The sequence below is a fragment of the Papaver somniferum genome, chromosome 6 (assembly GCF_003573695.1).
Source record: "Papaver somniferum cultivar HN1 chromosome 6, ASM357369v1, whole genome shotgun sequence".
Taxonomy (NCBI): Eukaryota; Viridiplantae; Streptophyta; class Magnoliopsida; order Ranunculales; family Papaveraceae; genus Papaver; species Papaver somniferum.
Window position 1 is genome coordinate 107,746,667 of NC_039363.1, and position 18,480 is coordinate 107,765,146.

Genomic DNA, 18,480 nt, shown 5'->3' on the forward strand with positions numbered 1-18,480 from the left:
CGTCCGACTAGGTTTCGGCCATGGTGGCTCCATATTTGAAGATTAATCGGAATTTTCGAATCGACGATTACGACGAATTAATCGACGAGTTTTGATGGTGGTGCGATGGAGAGCCGGTATGGTTGTGGAGGAGAAGAAGAAGAGAAGAAGGAAGATGAAATGAAAAGAATAAATCTGATTTAGGGTAATTAAAATTATAAAGGGTAAGGGTAGTATTGTAACTTCACCCATATTTGGCATCCCCTTAGTAAGGGCACTATGTCCATATAAATCTGGGTATACCCCAATCTCGCCAAGTTTTAAAAGTTGGCCTTAAACAGAAATGTTTTTGGAGAAAAGCACTTTGAAAAAAGTTTACCAAACACTATTTTACTAAAAAGTTTGTTACAAAGTGCTTTTGCTGGGAAAAAAGCAATCCCAAACGAGATTTAAACCCTGTTTAGAAGTTTACCTTTGTATTAGAAAACCTTAATTATCCATTAGTTCAACAAATCTCAAAAGCCTAATTTCTTACTCTTCTTCTTTAACAAACCATAACCTCAAAGAAAAAAAAATCTTTTAAATTAAGACCATATAATCATTGACATTAAGCACTAATCATTCTTAACTACTAATCATTAATATTAGATTCTAATTATTATTATTAATACTAATGAAATAGGAGCATTATTATCGTGATAAAAATATGATGGATAAAGAGTTATTGATTTTACCACATAATGACTCTATTTTGTCATTACTTTGTATGCCTCAAAAAATCTTAGTAGGGCTCAAAACAGTTCTCTAGAATAAACTGGATTCAAACGAATCCGGGTACAAGCCCATAGTCATTTTTTTCATTACTAGCGAGCCCATAAACAAGGAGTCACTTAACTAGGGTTTTATTTTCTAGTTTAGGGTTTTTGCTGTCAGTTATCTCCACACTCTTCAGACGATTTTATCGTTACACAGCCTTCCTTGTTCCTTCTCTCCCTCTTCGAATTCTCTCCAAAAATTTGAACTCAGAGTAAGCAATCAAGTCAGAATCAATGGGGAAGAAGAAATTCATAGACAAGAAAAAATCTGCAGTATTTCAATTACACGCAAGGGATACATCAGATCCTAATTATGGAGATGGACCAGGTGGTGATCGAGTTTTCGTTAGAGTTGATAATAATCCCTATGAAAATCCAATTTTCGAGGATGCAAACGAAGATGGTGATGAGAATCTTGTTCCGAATCCAATCAATACTAGTGTTTCTACTTCTAATTTACCTGTTAGTGTAAGGAAAGAAATTTTGGAATTAGGTCTTCCTGATGATGGTTATAATTATCTTGCTCATTTACGTGAAATTAAGAACACTGGTGCTGGTACTGCATATTATCAGAATAGTAAAGCTAAGCTCGATGAAGTTCCTCATGATGTTAAGGTGCGGATAAGTTTTTATCGTGTTTGAAATCCTGCTCATTACACATTCTTTGATGTTAATTTATTTGTGTTTTAATCTGTTTGTAACATGAGAAATACAAAATATTAGAAATTAGGTTAGGTTAATGATTTTGGACTAGAATAAAAATGGGTTTAGGCAGGATTTTTTATTTTGCTGGACCATTTGTGTTCACCTGGTGCATTGAGGCTGCTTAAATTGTTCATCTGGTGCATTGAGGTTGTTTAAACTCTGTGGTATGTTTGCGGATACAAAATTAGGTTGAATTTGTTTAATCAGAACTAACATCCCTTGGTAAGAGTGTTAATTGACCTTGGTTGGAAAGGATGCTTAGATTCTAGATAAGCTTATGTTAACTAACATCCTCTGGTAAGAGTTGGCTCTTCAAATTGATTATTTCATTGCTTATTAGATAAAATTGTTGGGGAGAAGAAAATGAACTCAAGGATTTATAGTTTGTGGGTGTGATTTCTTAATTTCGTGAGATGACCACCAGGGAATGAACAACTAAACTATATTAAGACTTCGGTTTCTGTAATGAAGGGGGTTATCTGATGTTTCAATGGATGCTATGTATTCATGTTTTGGTCAGCTGACATGAAATCAAAGCTTCCAGAATAAGAAAAATTGATCTTTGAGTTACATCTTTGCACACTGTGCTAGTCTTATTTACACTGATTTTGCATTCAGAATAAGAAATATAGGTTTTCGGTTTTGTTAAGTTTTGATTAGTTTTTGTGGTTTCCTTTTACAGGCTTATGATGCGTCAAGAGTTAGGGTTTTAGAAGTTGGAGAGACTGAACCAAGTGATGATTCAATTTATAAAGTTGCAGCTAAGACTGTTGGTGTGAAAGTTCAGAGAGCTGTTGATGAGGAAGTTGCTGCTTTACTTGCTGACAATGATTTATCTAGGTTCGAATCAGATGACGAAGACTTGGAGTTGGAAGAGGATTTTGTTTTAAAGGCTAATCTTCCAGGAGAAGGAGAAGAAGAAGATGAAGAAATTGTCTTTGATAAGAAGATTAATGAACAGCCTGAAGTTATTAAGAGACAATATGTTGACTCCAGCGAGTTACTTCATTCCGCTGGTGTGTTTGACGATGCTGATGATGATGAGTTTGACATGGAACCTCAAACAGATGAGAAACCAAGAGCTCCTCGTTTTTTGGATGAGCAGTTTGATTTGGTAAGTTTGCTTGCTTTTCGTCGCCAATTTATTTATATATGTTGTTTCCTATCTAATTCCAGTTTGTGTTTGATTTGTGAATTTGGGGTTTTGTTCATTCTGTTTGTTTATGACGTATAGTTAGTGTTGGGTTTTATCTGATAAAGATGAGAGTAGGAGTGAAACAGAGTAAGCCAAAAGCACTGCATTCTAATAGAACTTTGATAGATTACAACAAGAATTAATGTGCTTTTATATGAGCACTACATTACTTAAGGCTCTTGATATGGCAACTAACCCACTATGATACACCCTATAGGTTACAACCAATACTAGTTTGAGGGAGGAACTATTGATAGAAGTTGACTTATTGTTGTGTCCTTAAACATGCTTAAGATCTGAATAAGTCATAAGTATCCAGGTGGTTAGTTGTCTCAGTTTTGAGTGAAGATTTTTCTAGTAGACAAGGGGAAATTAGGCTCAGGCCCCACCCATGGATAACCCATAATATGAGGCCCTTAATTAAAAGAAGTTTAAATCTAGGCCCCGAATTATTAAAAGACTTTGATACCCTTATGCATATTGTCAAGCCCATAACTAAATAAAATTTAAATCTAGACCCAAAATTATTAAATCTAGGCCCGAAATTATTACAATACAGTGCGAATGTGTAAACAGAAGTTACACATGCATATGGCATGTGTAACAAGAAGTTACACATCCTTATGACATGTGTAATGCAAAGTTACACTTGTATATACAATTATTACTTTAATATTCATTTACAATAATTTTTTAGCATGTGTAACTAGAGTTACACACACATCTGTTTAGTGTAACTGAGAGTTACATATTTGTCTATCTAGTGTAACTGACATGCATCTAACTTGTGTATTCAGCGTCAACTCCAGTTCCAGCGAGACTGTTACCACGTTTAAGCAATTAGCTTTTATGAAGTTATCTGAAACCTGAAATATAACAACAAGCAATCAGTATTTACACGATTAAAATGAACAGTACATACAACAATGTATATTCAGTTTCACAAGCATCTGACTAGTGTAGCTAGCAGTTACACATGCATCTGAATTGTGTAATTGATAGTTACACATGCATACAACATGTGTAACTAGGAGATACACTTGAATCTGGATTACACATGCATCTGAATTGTGTAACTGATAGTTACACATGCATACAACATGTGTAACTAGGAGATACACTTGAATCTGGCTTGTGTAATCTGAGCATAATTAACTCAAACCATTCTGATTCTTCAATCAGTGCATACCTGAGCTATATCACAGCAATAACAACATCAGTTCATTCCAAACCAACGCCAAATTTGCATCTGTACCACTTCGCACTCCTACAACTCTCTGTGAACTTTAATACTCTAAAATCAACACCTCCATAACCTGTAATTAGCAAAAACATCTTGTTCTTAACCATTCTTATCTCCTATGCGATACAAATCCTCATATTCAACCAAAAAACTGAAATTTTTTGCACAAACAAACAGTTTTTGAGCAGCACAAACCTCATATGAATGTTGTTTCCTAGCAACCGAAAATTATTATACTAGTACTATCTTGAATCTTCAAATTCGTATTCTCCGTGAGAGTGAAAGACTCCAAAAATCTTCAATCGCGATCAAATTTACCTTCAAATACATCCAAAATAAAACCAAATGCATTAATACAGTGAAGAAAATAGATTCGAAGAAGTATGTGTAAATAAAGGTTACACATCTAATTAGCATGTGTAACTAAAAATTACACATCTATTTAGCTTGTGTAACTAAAAATTACGCATCCATACCAAAACACATCTATCCATTACCACTGTCTTAACTGCAGCTGCACCAGTACCTGTAATGTTAACTCCTAACATACATCTATCTGAGCATCATCAACTCAAACTATTCTGATTCTTCAACCAGTGCATACTTGAGCTATATCACAGCAATAACAACACCAGTTCATTCCAAACCAACGCCAAATCTGCATCTGTACCACTTCACACTCCAACAGCTCTTTGTGAACTTTCATACTCTGAAATCAACTCCCCCATAACCTGTAATTAGCAACAACAGCTTGTTCATAACCATTACTATCTCATATGCGATACAAATCCTCATATTCAACCAAAAAAATGAAAAAATTTAGTTTTGGTATGGATATATAACTAATATATACACATCAATTTAGCTTGTGTAACTAGAAGTTGCACATCTAATTTGCATGTGTAACTAATATATACACATCAATTTAGCTTGTGTAACTACTAGTTACACATCCATAGTCTGCGAATGCTAGTTAAACGTGCAAACTTTCATGCATATAGCTTGTGTAATGCGCATTTAAACAGATGTAAAAGGAAAAATGAGTTAAGTGAAACCATTCGATACCTATATCCAACCTAAAGTGTCTAACACAGCTCCAACATCCATACCAAACCTCTCAGCTTCATAGCAAAACACCACCACTAACTCCAAATACAAATTATCCATACTAAACCTCTTAGCTTCATATCAAAACACCACCATTAACTAGCGGTTACACGAAGATAAGACCTTAGGTGTTTTGGAAGTAATGTCTCAACAATAGGGGTAGGAAAGTGCATGCAATTGATTTTGTTTGTTTAGCCACAACAGTCATAGTATAAAAGATCAAAGAAAGGCAGTTGATAACTTAACTTAGCATGCGTAATTATGAGTTATACATGCACCTGACTAGTGTAATTGAGAATTACACATCCATATATGACATGTGTATCCAGCAGTCAATGAAAACACATATGTAACTATAACTTAAACATTCAATTAACATGTGTAACTCCTAATTACACATGTGTATACGAAAGTTACACATGCAATTTGGATGTGTAGACGCAAGTTACACATGTTGTGCATCAAAATTCTAAGACTCATACACTTGTACAATAATTTCTAAGTATCAAGATATCCATACACATTAATGAAACAACACATAACATGTCATATTGCTATAAATTTGTACACAAAGTACATCTATTCATAAAAATGTTGAAAATAAAGCAAGTTATCTAAAATTAGAAAGAAGGAATCATCTTACTTACCACTGACTTTAGATCCTCCTCCAAAACTTCTCAAATACCACCACCTCTACCACTACAACCTCCTCATCTTCCACCAGAACCTGCATATCCACCACCAACACTATTGATGAACATTAGTACCCTCTACAGTTACGATGACGACAAGTAATCACCATCAACAACAAAAACAACAATATTCTAAACGCATGCATAGATTTAAAACTTGTTGATTCAATTAAAAACGAGAGAAATCTTATTGATTTTCAGATCTTTTCCCATACAGCGATTTCATTTCTGCTGCTGTTGAAGATCTTCTTGATTCAATTGTTGAATTTGCACAAAAAGTAAGTAATTAGGGTTAAAACGACATTGAAGAAATTCGATTGATTCAAAAAAAAATCAGGTTCTTCTTCTTCTCAGATCTGAACAGAATCAATTAAAATAAAAATCAAAAATCTAATCAAACATTGAACTAATAACAGTAAGAATGATTAACCTAATCAAAAACCTAATCCGAAATGATTTCTGCTGCTTCGAATCAACTGAAACTTAGATTCGATTCAAAATCTTCAAAAAACCCAATCGAACAAAAGAAAACCTAATCTGATGCATCTTGAAACCAACAAAAACCTATATTCAAATGAAATCCATTCAAAGATTGATTCGTATTGGTGATTAACTGATGATTACCTGCAAAATCGTCTCGTCTTCTTCTTCACAGATCTAAAATCGCAGGAGCGGAGAGAGAAAAATAATGCAGAAGAGAGAGAAAAAGAAAAGAGAAATGAAAATATCTTCTGGGATTCCTCCTGTATAAATACTAAAGGGTAGTTTTGTCATTATTAAAATTCGTAATAATTAATTATGGGCCAGATCTGAAGAAATATTGATATTCTGGGCCTAGTAGTATCATTTCATGAAAGTATGGAGTTGACAGTGGATGATCCATTTGGTGGGGCTTCTATATGTTTGAACCCATATAGTAGGGGGTTATAGTATTTTTCACAGTAGACAATATGTAGGTGTTAAACTGAAACCTGAACACATTGGGTGAACGGTGTAGTTAACTATCTGTCGTCCTTGAACTTTTGTTCCCATTTCCAATGCAAGTAAAAAACACTTGATCCGTTTCTTGTTTCTCTTCTTTTTTGGGTCTGATGGGAAATTTGAAGTTTGAGCGCAATCTAGTTCTATGTTTTGCCGTCAAGAGTGTCTAGACTCTTTGAGTCTATATAAACATGTAATGCTTGACAAATTCGTTGAATTCACAACTATAATCAGCTTGATCTGTTGTACTGGGCTCTAAATTAGTGTATCATAAATCGACCAGATAAATTAGCAATGTGTTTACATCAGTGAAGGAAATTTAAATTATCTGAATAATCTGAGAAATTGGAGATCCAATGTCTTTTGACGTGTTTAACTTTGGGAATATAAAACTTATACGTAGTTCTTCAATGAATTATCCAAATTTCTGACTAGTTTCTTACTTATACGTAGTTCTTCAATGAATTGCTGAAATTGCATTATAGGATTGTTGTTGTTTTTGTCGTTGGTAATAGTTGTGAGTTTTTGATCATGTACGTGTAAGAGTTCAGCTGTCATATCACGGCAACCAATTATCTACACCCTATTTTTTTTTCCAAATTGCACAACCTTGCATTTGTGTGCATTGAATCATATGATATCTGTAATAGTTTAGTGAATTTATTAGTTCTCATTTTTTATCTGATGATGAATCTTTATTAGGTCGCTGTTAGTTTATCGATCGCCTATGGCCTTTTAGGCAAATATTTACCACCTCAGTCTGAAATTACAGTGTATTTTGTTTATTAAGATATATTAATTACGAAAGAGTATTGTCTTTGTTAACTGTTTGTGATGGTAGTTCTGGCCTTAGTCTTCATTATCTCCAATAACATGACATGTTAGACTAGAAAAACCAAGAGGTTGATTCTGTACCACAAATTAACAATTTGATAGAACAACTTTTGTCTGTCTCCCTTATTTCTAGTTTGACTACTGAGTAGCACGTCTAATTGTTTCCGAAGTGTCTCATGAGAAGCATAACCTTTTAATTCTGGATGTGGTTAAAATAAAGGCTAATATTATGAATTAACCTCAGCTAAGAAACATAATCTTAATTTTAGGTCTGTTTTTGGAAGTCAACCTCATTAAGGCTCAAGGGCCCTGTTAACTGTACGATGGTGATGCAAACTAGGAAAACTTGTTACATAGTTTAAACTTACTTCGGAAAATGAACTTTCACTTACATAATTTCTGTAGTAACTGCTTAGCTCTAAAAGCAAGCACCTGTTTATGCTGCCAGCATATCTAGCCACCAACAGAAGACGAGCAGTCGAGCACCTCCTGAATGACACGTCTAGTAGCAATAGTTTGGTATTATCACCAATAACCATCCATTACCCCCCTCACTACTTCGGCCATGATTGCCGCAACTCTATCTGCTACTTTTGATTTATGTTCTTTCGTAAGTTCTGAAATGCTGACTGACTAAATTTGACTAGAATTTCAACTACTGCATGTGCACCCAACTTGTATGCTATGATCTTGACCAAACATTATTATGCTTATGTAGTATGGATCCTTGATCATTTATTATGCTATCATCCGCCTTTCCGAGTGGTTCACTTAATTTGTATGTTTGCATCTATGTTGCAGTTGTTAGTTTTTCAACCCTTTCTAAATCTCACATGGTTTTAGATAGTGCAGCCAGCTTATTAGCATTTTTCCTTGTTCACTTTGCAGCTTACACTCAAGGAGTATGCCACGGACAGTGATAATAATAAAGATGACGTGTATGAAGGTTCTGGATATGGAGACTCCGAATCTGAAGAAGTTCCATTAGCAGCTAAGCTTAATAACCCATTTCTAGACCAAGAGATTGAAAAATTAGATTTTGACTTGGCGTACAAAGTTCCTGCCGATTATGTTCATGGGAATGAGGGATCAAACTGTGAGAAGCTTAAGGACTCAGCTGCTGATTTGATTCGGCGTTGCGCAGAGTATGGGCAGAAGTTTGATGATGAAAGCTATGATAAGGAGGATGTGGTAATTTGGGAGGAAAGTAGTGAAGAATCAGAGGAGTTTGATTGTGAGTCGGTTATATCAACATATACAAATCTTGAAAATCACCCTGGAAAAATAGAAGCTCCAGTAAGCACAAGAAGGAAGAAGAGATTAGCAGATGCCCCAGCTGCAATTCCTAGTAACGGCGCTCATGGGATTATCCTCAAAGGAAGGGAGAAGCTTCCTGTAGACTATTTGCCTCATAGCAAAAAGGTTGTTGCTGAGAAGGTCACCAAGGTTCCAGGCCTGAAAAGTGAGCTTTACAAGAGGAAACCTCATGGTGAGGAGTCAAAGGAGGAAAAGAAAGAAAGGAAGGTAAATATTGTCCGATGCCTAAGATCACATGTTTCAGAAATGTTATTAATTGTTTCGAATTCTTTGTTTTCTTCACAAACCTGTTGTTTTGCTGAAAGAGTTTCAGAAAGAGTTCCCCAATGGATGTCTCATTGTCTCGAGTTTGACAATCTACAATATTCATTATTTTATCATCATTCTTTAGACGCTGACTGCTAACTTCTTGTCTTATCGCAGTCTGCTGTAAAAGAGGAGCGGCGGGAGGCGCGAAAAGCAAAGAAAGAATTGAGGGTAGTCTATAAATCTGAAACCCAGAAAGCTCAAAGGGTTGCTGCTGTCTGTGGGCCATCTTCTATCCACCTTATGTAGAGTCCAAGTTTGTTGACACTAGAGGAGTGTGTGTGTGCGCGCTCAAAACAAAACTAATAGAATTGATTCCCTAAAATCGTCATTTTTCCAGCAAATTATTTTAATTCTAAAATTGGTGAGGAGTATTTATCATATCCAACATAACCTTCAATAGATAGTTCTAGATTAACTTGCCTGCATAATGGTTATAGTAAGTTTTGAATTTCCAAATGCTTCACATCCCTATTGCTAGCAGCTCATTTCTACCATGTAGGCTGCAGAGTTATATTTGACAGATCAAGACAAGAATTCATGTGCTTTTATATCAGCACTGCGTAACTTAAAGATGATGCAAGGTTACAACAGAGCTCAGTAAAATGAATTCTAGTTGTTGCTTGTAAGTTAACAATTCTGCGAACCTGCAAATGCTTTTGATAGTGTTCTTTTTTAAAAAAAAAGGGCTTTAAGAAAATAACCGCGATCAATCTTCAAAAAATAAAAGAAGAAAGAAAGGAAAGAAAGAAAAGAGGAGAAGCATTATATTTAGTATAACCTTTGTAACATGGGATGAACTAACTAGTTTTGATGAAGATCAGGTTACTGAACCAAGATATATATAAGTCCCAAGTTATGACTGTAACCATTCAACAGGTAGCAGTAGTTATAGATATGACTTAATTATGCGTATGCGGAACTGGAGCTGGATGACTGCTAGGAGAGGCTGGTGTTGGGTCGATGAGCAAGTAATCATCTTCCTCCTGTTGATCCCCCAACATCACTTCAATAGCTTCATCTTCTTGGGACCAGGGGACGTTTTTAAATGTGTATCCTTCTGAGAGACCCGAATCGCAGATGTAACGTTACTGTTACTACTGTGAAGAACTAAGAGGATGGTAATTGTCACACACATGTAACTGTGCATCTTCTTTTTCCCTGTCATACTAGGATCTTACTTGGTCTCTAACCCCTTCCTGTGTAACAAAGCTTAAAGACAGGCTTTGATAGAAACTGCGCATCACACTGGAAACATGACTTGGTCATGGAAGATGCATTTTCCGGTTTCAATTGATTGAATCAACTACCTTGAATATAAAATTTAAATCATGGGTTTACGTGGCTATCGAGCCTTGAATTTTGATCGTGTAAACACTAGCAACTTGCTTGAAGTGAAAGTGTAACCAAAAAAAAACAAAAGAAATTCCATTGCAGGGGATCTTGATCGTGTAAACACTAGCAACTTGCTTGAAGTGAAAATGTAGAAGAGAAGAAAAAGAGGTAAAAAAAAACGGCCTGTAGATCAGCTGGTTTCATGCGCTCCAGGAGGTCCCAGATGGCGCAATATTACAGAGTTTGACATGGACGGTAGAGTTAGCTTGACCCACTTGCGACGACATTAGCCACACTATCCGCTTCGGCTCCCTCGGCAACCTGTTCAACTTATGTAGTAGTAAGCTGCTTGGAGCTTAAAAAAAAAAAAAGGAAATTCCGTTGCCGGGACTTGAACCCGGGTCTCTCGGGTGAGAGCCGAGTATCCTGACCACCTAGACTACAACGGAGATGTTGGTCTGTTTGTATCATATATATATCAGAGATTTGATTAGGACTTAATACCTATACATTAACCGGATAGAGTAACGGGGGTTGATTCCTATGTAATTTTGATAGTTTACAGAGGGGAAAAAAAATCAGTTAGTGCCTGTTTTCCAGTCAAAACTTTATTGGCAAGAGAAATTTCAATAAATAGTAAGTGGCATATAACAACATTTTACTACTACAGTCGAAATGTTGAATTCTTGGGGAAGGGGACCAGTGGATCATGTAGCCTACTTAGTAGCGTCAATCAAGCAAGAGTACAAAACAACAACACATGGTCTTGTCCATCTCTTTTCTACTCGGACTAATTTCTACTGCTGCTGATTCTTGATATAACCTGACAGCTCTTTGGTTGGTTCAGGATCAAGAGCAGTGTTCCAAAGATCCTAAATCAACTGTTGCAAGGAAAGTGATTGTTACCTGAATTTCAGCAATATTTAGCTTGTGTTTTAAGATTTCAGATTTCTCTAAGAACAAAAATCAACTAAAGAGAGGATGGATTGTACCATGGTCGATTCATTTCAGATTTTAACTGATGTAAAGAAGGGTTTTAAGTTGCCAACAAAATTATGAAGAATCTTTCTTTACTTCTCTGTTATATGAAGAGAAACAAGTATTCTTTCACATCATCAGAGAACATGTAGTACTGGACCAATGCATGATACTGAAATAAAGAGAAGTCTCTGGCTAAGAAAGGTGGTTCAGTATTGAACTGTCATAATCGCAGCATGACGAGAAGCAACAATTAGAAGGCATCAACCAAAGCTGCAAAAATCACTTCATAATATGCATGGGTTCATTACAAGCTCTTATGGAATGATGGAAACTCAAGAGGGGAAAATTGCAAGAAAAGAAGGAAAATAAAATTGCTATGTAGATCATACAAAAATCACTGATGGCACCAAATAAGCACAATAAAATTTCTCCTATTTTGTGAAATGAACAAAGAATATCTATCTGCGCAAGTTGTTGCTAAGCAGAAAATTTCGAGGACATTCTCAATGATGATTATTATACAAGAACAGGGCATGCTTATCAAACACATGTGATCCATATTTCACACAGAAATTAGAATAGTTTATAGGAATTTTACAGGGTATTTAAACAATTCACACAAGGAGGACAAGGACTAACTACAGTTCATCTTCGGAGGAATTCTTCGAATGTAAATTAAAGAACATGCACTTATCTTTCATAGCTTCTCTCTCGGTTCCATACTCTCTGAATCGGTATTCTTCCTGCTTGAAGGAAGATGGCACCTTTCCTTCACTATAGCATTGGTTGCACAAGCTAAAATGAGCTTTCACCTCCTTGAAGCGCGATCCAATAACAGGATAGCGACAAACTGAGCAAGCATGGTTTCCATGACGAGTTCTATCTTTGTTCTCAAGCTTCCCAAGAGTGGACATGATCCCAAAACCCCAATCTGGATCATCAAACATCACCACAAACTCAGGAAAGGAGATTACCGAGGTATCATCGTCTCCATGAACCTCCAACATCTCACTGACACCCTGTGAAGGAATATAAACTGCTCTTAACAGTTTCATGTATGCCAGGGCATCAACTCTTCTAATCTGACCAACACCTTCATTCACAGGCCGCCACATGAGCGCATCAAACACAATCCTTTTACGTTTATCAGGGGAGCTACCACAGATGGGGGCAAGAACAGCAAAGAACATGCCCAAATCGACTCTACCGACACCTGAACCATCCATTACAGACAAGATTCTCTCATTGATTACTTTAACAGCTCCTTGGAATGTCTCGGGCTTCAGAAAATGAAGCAACCTGCGCAGAATTACCTCCAATGCAGCCTTTCTGATTGATTTTTCAGGGATACCACTGCCAGAGTAAGAGACTGGAACCTCAGTTTCATTCATTTCCTTCTTCAAAAGCTCAACCTCACAGCGACTCAATCTGGTGAGCCTCTGAAAAGACCTAATTTCCAAAGCATTAGCTAAATCCTGCCTTGGTGTAGTCCTAGTATTCACCCTCTTGAACTTTGATGGTTCCACGATAAGAAAAGGCGCCTCAGCATCAGCACCAGCATTTGCTTTGAGTTTAGGTCTCTTCTTCTGCAACTGCTTCAAATGAGCAATGGCATCATGTAATTCAACCCTATTGGTCATTTTAAAAGCCTCCTTCAAAGCTTTTTTGGCATCATCAGATTCCCCAGCCCCAAACAAGGCAACAGCTTTATTCAACTGAGCTCTCCAATTGTTCGGGCACACAGACAAAACTCGAGTATACATCTCTGAAGCTCTCTGATACCTAGCCATATCCATATAAAGCCCACCTAGATTATACAATGCATCAACATGTCCTGTTTTCAAATCAATAGCCTTCTGAAATTCCTGAATTGCTCTTTCATCTTCTCCCATGGCATGCAAAGCAGACCCAAGATCACAATGTGCATCAGCATAATCAGATTTCAAAAAAATTGCCTCTTCTAAAGCTTTCTCAGCTGCTCTATACTCTCCTACACCGAAAAGAGCACTACCCAAAAGTTTCAAAGCCCTAAAATGTGTGGGACAAAGAATTGCAGCCTCTCTATAATTCTCACAAGCACTCAAAACCATACCTTCACCTTCAAGAGAAATCCCCAGATTGACATGAATTTGAGGAAGCAGATAAGCCCATTGATTCCCACCTATCTCCGCAGCATCAAGAGCCAATAAAAACTCCTCCTTCGCTTCCTTATGCTTCCCAAGAACATAATTACAATTCCCAGCTCTAAAATGTGGTCTAATATCAGTTGGTTGAAGCTCACAGGCTCTTTTAAAGCTCACCAATGCCTCCCTAAACAATTGATGCTCATACAAAACCCGCCCAATCGCCATTTGCCCGTCAAACGCTTCTTCTCTTGACCTAGATGCATCAGCTCTAGTTCTCAAAACTCCCAATTCTTTCACAAATTGAGCATAATCATTCCCTGATTCATCCCAAATGATTCTCTTCTCAGACATTTCTGTAGAAGGACCTAATTCTCTTGACCAACCAGCATCAGAATAAACATCGACATTATCCCCTTTCAATTTCCCTTCTTTCGCTTGTTTTACTTTCAACCTCTTAATCAAAATCTCCAAATCGTCAACAATTTTCCATGTATCATCGAATACAATCCCATGGTTGGGAGACGCAGCCCAAGCAGCAACAGTTTTCTTCTTATTCTGATCAATAATTCCTCTTTCATCCACAATTGAAGACGAAGAAGCTTCATCAGAAACCATAGAAATTTGCACAGACGAAGAATCTGGATTGAGTTCCAAGCCCAAAGCGTCAAAATCACGATCAACATCACCTGCACCGTCATCATAAGTACGTAAAAGACCTTCATGAGTTAACCCTTTATCACCATCAATAAATTCACCATACGTTTTGAAAACTTCATCAAGAATTGCACTAATTTGTTCCTCGCTGAATTTAACCCTAGGGTTTACAGCAACAACGAGAGATGCCATTTCTTCTCTGTTCAAACCACCATCTTTATTTGAATCAAATTGTTGAAATATCCTCTTCACTTTCTCTGCTCTGCTACCCCTTGAAGATGCCATTTTTTTTTTTGGTTTCTACCTCTTCCTCTCTGTTGTTAACAGGAAGAGGAGAAATGAGAAAATGGAAATGAAAATGAAGATGAAAAAACTAGGGTTTGATTCTGGGGGTTTAACACAATTAAATGCTAATAGAATTAGGGTTTTTCAGTTGTCTTCAGATCTGTGAAGAGGAAGAAGAAGAGAGGAGAGAAGAAGATGAAGTGGTGGATAACAGAGAGTTTTTCTTTTTTTCTATTCTGCAGACATTTTTTCTTTTGTGTTTTTGAAAGACGTGAAAGAGGAAAAAGTAAAAATCTGAAAGGAGATAGGATTAAAATAGGGTAAATGAGAGTTGATGTGGGGGACATTGGTTTGTTATTTTGTGGTCCGCCAGTCTGTGAAGGGTGTTTGGTTTGGTCTTAGTAGTGGACTTGTTATTCTTGATTTCATTTTTGTGACATCACTTATCACGGAAGAAAACTGTGAGAGCTTTACGGAATTTTGGTTTTTGTGTGGTTTATTTCATTGTCCGTTAAGAACCACCGATAGTCAAACAAAAATTCTAAACAGACAATGAAATAAACCGAGCAAAAAAAAAACCGCCATAAATCTCTCACAGACATCCGACCTCCCTGCTGTTCTCCGCGGGGCTCACAGGATCCACGGAAGAAAACTGTGAGAGCTTTACGGAATTTTGGTTTTTGTGTGGTTTATTTCATTGTCCGTTAAGAACCACCGATAGTCAAACAAAAATTCTAAACAGACAATGAAATAAACCGAGCAAAAAAAAAACCGCCATAAATCTCTCACAGACATCCGACCTCCCTGCTGTTCTCCGCGGGGCTCACAGGATCCACGGAAGAAAACTGTGAGAGCTTTACGGAATTTTGGTTTTTGTGTGGTTTATTTCATTGTCCGTTAAGAACCACCGATAGTCAAATGCCATACTTACTTGTTTGGTGCATTAGGTTACCATTGTCCATGTGTCAAGTTGTAATGTAACAACTGTCTTGTTTCGATTGCAAAGCCGGTTCCTACCGGGGTGGCTAACCCACACAATTAGTTCTCGAGTCGAAATTCTTGTCTATGCAAGCTAGTATAATTAGTTATGCGACAATCGTTTCAAGACAGGAAGGTGAATATAACTTGAGAAATAGATGGTTCAGTCTTCACTTATCTTTTGTTGATGAAGTTCTCCAAAAGTTTCGGTTGATCTTTGTCTTCAAACGGTAGAACGCAAATGATGACTGGCTCGTTTCTCAACTACCTCTATCCTAGACCGAGACTTAACTAATTGTAGACTAGAAATCAAGATATAGTTTTGACAACTAAATTTGACAACAAGATTGATATAGCAACACTTGTGAGTTCGACCGAGCAATGCTCTAACAATCTCCCCCTTGTCAAGTTTAGTGACAAAACTATTTAATACATATGGATAACAAAATAAAGTTTGAAAAACTACCTGATCCATCATGCCTTGATTTCTTAGGTTTTTCCAACTCTCCTTGAACTCTTTGTTGTTCCAAGTCGCAATGATTCTGAACGTGTTTAACTTGGCATTGTTGTTGTTGAAGAACCGATTCCATAGCAATAACGACTTTGAAAATAATATTCTCAATTGTTGTTATACAGAAACATAGTATTATTATCTTCTTTCCAAAGTTCAATTGTATCTCAACTCTGAAGTAATACTACGGTGATATGTTTCTCTCCCTTAATCAATACTTACATCTTTTGTTTAATAGGTAAACCTATTGCTTAAATGATTCACTCCCCCTTACATAATGATCCGTAAACCATATGTATGTAGTACGAAACTACTAAATAATTCTCCCCTCTTTTGTTAATAAAATTAACAAAGGTACGAAAATCGCAGGATAATAATGAATACAACCAAAAGATATCTCAAGTTTAAGGAAGATGGAGATACTACATAATAACATAGTTAAAATGGAACTCCTCATATCAACTTATTTGGATGATATCACATAATAATAAATACTTAGCGCACATCCTAGGAGATTAAAAAGATACAAGCATCCCCTTTATAATTCCACAACCACACTCCCCACACATATATAACAATTAAACACAAGTTTATTTAAGAACTCCCCCCCCCCCTCCAATAAATGTCATTTCGAAGAGAATAACATGAGTGACCTTACTTTTGTATTTGGTGGACATTAAAAAATCACAACGGTTTGTATCCATAGTATCGACATAAATTAATCTCAAGGCCAGTTATGAACAACGAGACAAATTGTACTCGGTTTTACTCAACATAAGAGAATCTTACGGAGTGTGTCAAGCAGCAAAAACACAGAAGTGTTATCACAAAAAGATCAATACTGCGAGAAAAATCTCAAAGAGTTTTTTTTATTTTTCATTTATAAAAACATAATAGATTTAACTTCTGAGCATATATGAAACATTAGCTCGATTCAAGAAAACGTAAAGGCACAATTTCATAAGAATTTTGCAATAATTAAACCAATAATGATTACATATTGCAAGTTCATCTTCCAAGAACTCTAGAATTGAAATAAATAAATCTAAAAACATGCAAGATCAAAAACATTGGAAATAGTTATGTGTAATCACAATCTTTGCTATACCAAACCCTAGTCATCCTTCTCAAGAATAAAATCCTCAAAAGAAGTTTCCTAGATAACCAAATAGAAATAATATTATATGTAGTCTGCGACTTGTATTTTGAGAGAGCCGGGGTCTTCAGAGGCTTTTCCCAGTTCTGAATTGAGAAGTTTGAGACCCCTTTTGGTAACATACAATTCTTCGAACACAACTTTGATGTCACTCATAATGTTTCCAACCGACATCTGAACCGGTCATGATCTTTAGTGTTCTTGAGAAAGTAACATGATATGTTGACATGATTCTCGTAGAACCCAACAATACCTGAACACCTATCATCCTCTTTTTTCTTGTTATCTTCCTTTATGTTGTTTGAAAACTTAGAAGCATCCATGGTTCGCGAACGTTCGTGAGTTATCCAAGCACCTTTGAATATAATACAAGGTAAGAGAACCTTCTACAAATATTCTTGTTTCTAGGTTTTGAACCCTAGAGGAAAAGAGATTGGTTTAGAATCTTCTTGTACAGGCTTTGACTCAACAGATGGACCGGTATCAGAACTTAACGCATATGAGTCCGCGAGCATAAGAAATGCGTCCAGACACATTTAACCAGACATTTATAATCAACTTTGTTCTTAGCTCAAAAGATAAAAATCTTGAACACAAGAGACAGTTGAAAATAAAGATGAAAAATTACTTAGTGAAGTTTAAAACAGAAAACACGGTACATAATACAAAACCGCCATGTTTAAAGAAGAATACCATTTTTGAACGTATTGTGCTCCTACCTTTCCATGATTCAGGAGCAGGCACGAATTACCATAATCAAATTATGTTATGGTAGTAAAATGACTATCACTAACAACAAGATTCCTTGGTAAACACCCGTGATTGTACCCGTTTTAATAAATAAATAATTTTTATCTTTAATGGAAGAGGATGTAACATTCTTACCTGAATTCAACTTTTTCTTAGTCTTCCTGAAGTTTTTGATTTTGCTAATCTATTTTCGGAGCCCAGAAAGACAGAAATTGTATGTTCAACCTTAGTGCGAAGGTTCAAAACAATATTATTACGAGTTTCTGAGACAGATTCCTTCAGTATTCTCTTCTTCCCGTTAATTTTTTCAATACTTCTCAGGGAAGTATTTTGATGACAATTCATGTTAGACTTTATCCAAATGAGAGCATCAGATCTTGCCTTTGTTTCTACAAGGTTGACCTTTTGAAAATCATTACAATTATGAAAAGGCTCTGCAGAATATTTACAGGCAAAAATCAGTTTTTAACAGCACTGGTTCACTTGCCTAAAGGTTGAGGGATGGCAACCATTAGTGTCAAGATTATTAG

The 18,480-nt window shown here is 36.3% G+C and overlaps 2 protein-coding genes and 1 non-coding gene across 3 annotated transcripts; 1 reads left to right on the forward strand and 2 right to left on the reverse strand.

The window, feature by feature from the left end:
- The first annotated feature begins 901 nt into the window (after nt 1-901).
- On the forward strand, nt 902-9,605 carry LOC113288776 (protein LTV1 homolog). The gene is made up of 4 exons (XM_026537894.1): nt 902-1,409; nt 2,182-2,613; nt 8,440-9,075; nt 9,292-9,605. The coding sequence occupies exons 1-4, from the start codon at nt 1,029-1,031 to the stop codon at nt 9,421-9,423; spliced, it is 1,581 nt and encodes a 526-aa protein (XP_026393679.1). The 5' UTR covers nt 902-1,028; the 3' UTR covers nt 9,424-9,605.
- Nucleotides 9,606-10,885: 1,280 nt separating this feature from the next.
- On the reverse strand, nt 10,886-10,958 carry TRNAE-CUC. Its single transcript has one exon. It is a non-coding gene; the product is annotated as a tRNA-Glu (tRNA).
- Nucleotides 10,959-11,901: 943 nt separating this feature from the next.
- Nucleotides 11,902-14,849, reverse strand: LOC113288777 (uncharacterized TPR repeat-containing protein At1g05150-like). The gene has a single exon (XM_026537895.1). It carries the CDS (start codon nt 14,553-14,555, stop codon nt 12,129-12,131), a length of 2,427 nt encoding a protein of 808 aa, XP_026393680.1. The 5' UTR covers nt 14,556-14,849; the 3' UTR covers nt 11,902-12,128.
- Nucleotides 14,850-18,480: the final 3,631 nt, after the last annotated feature.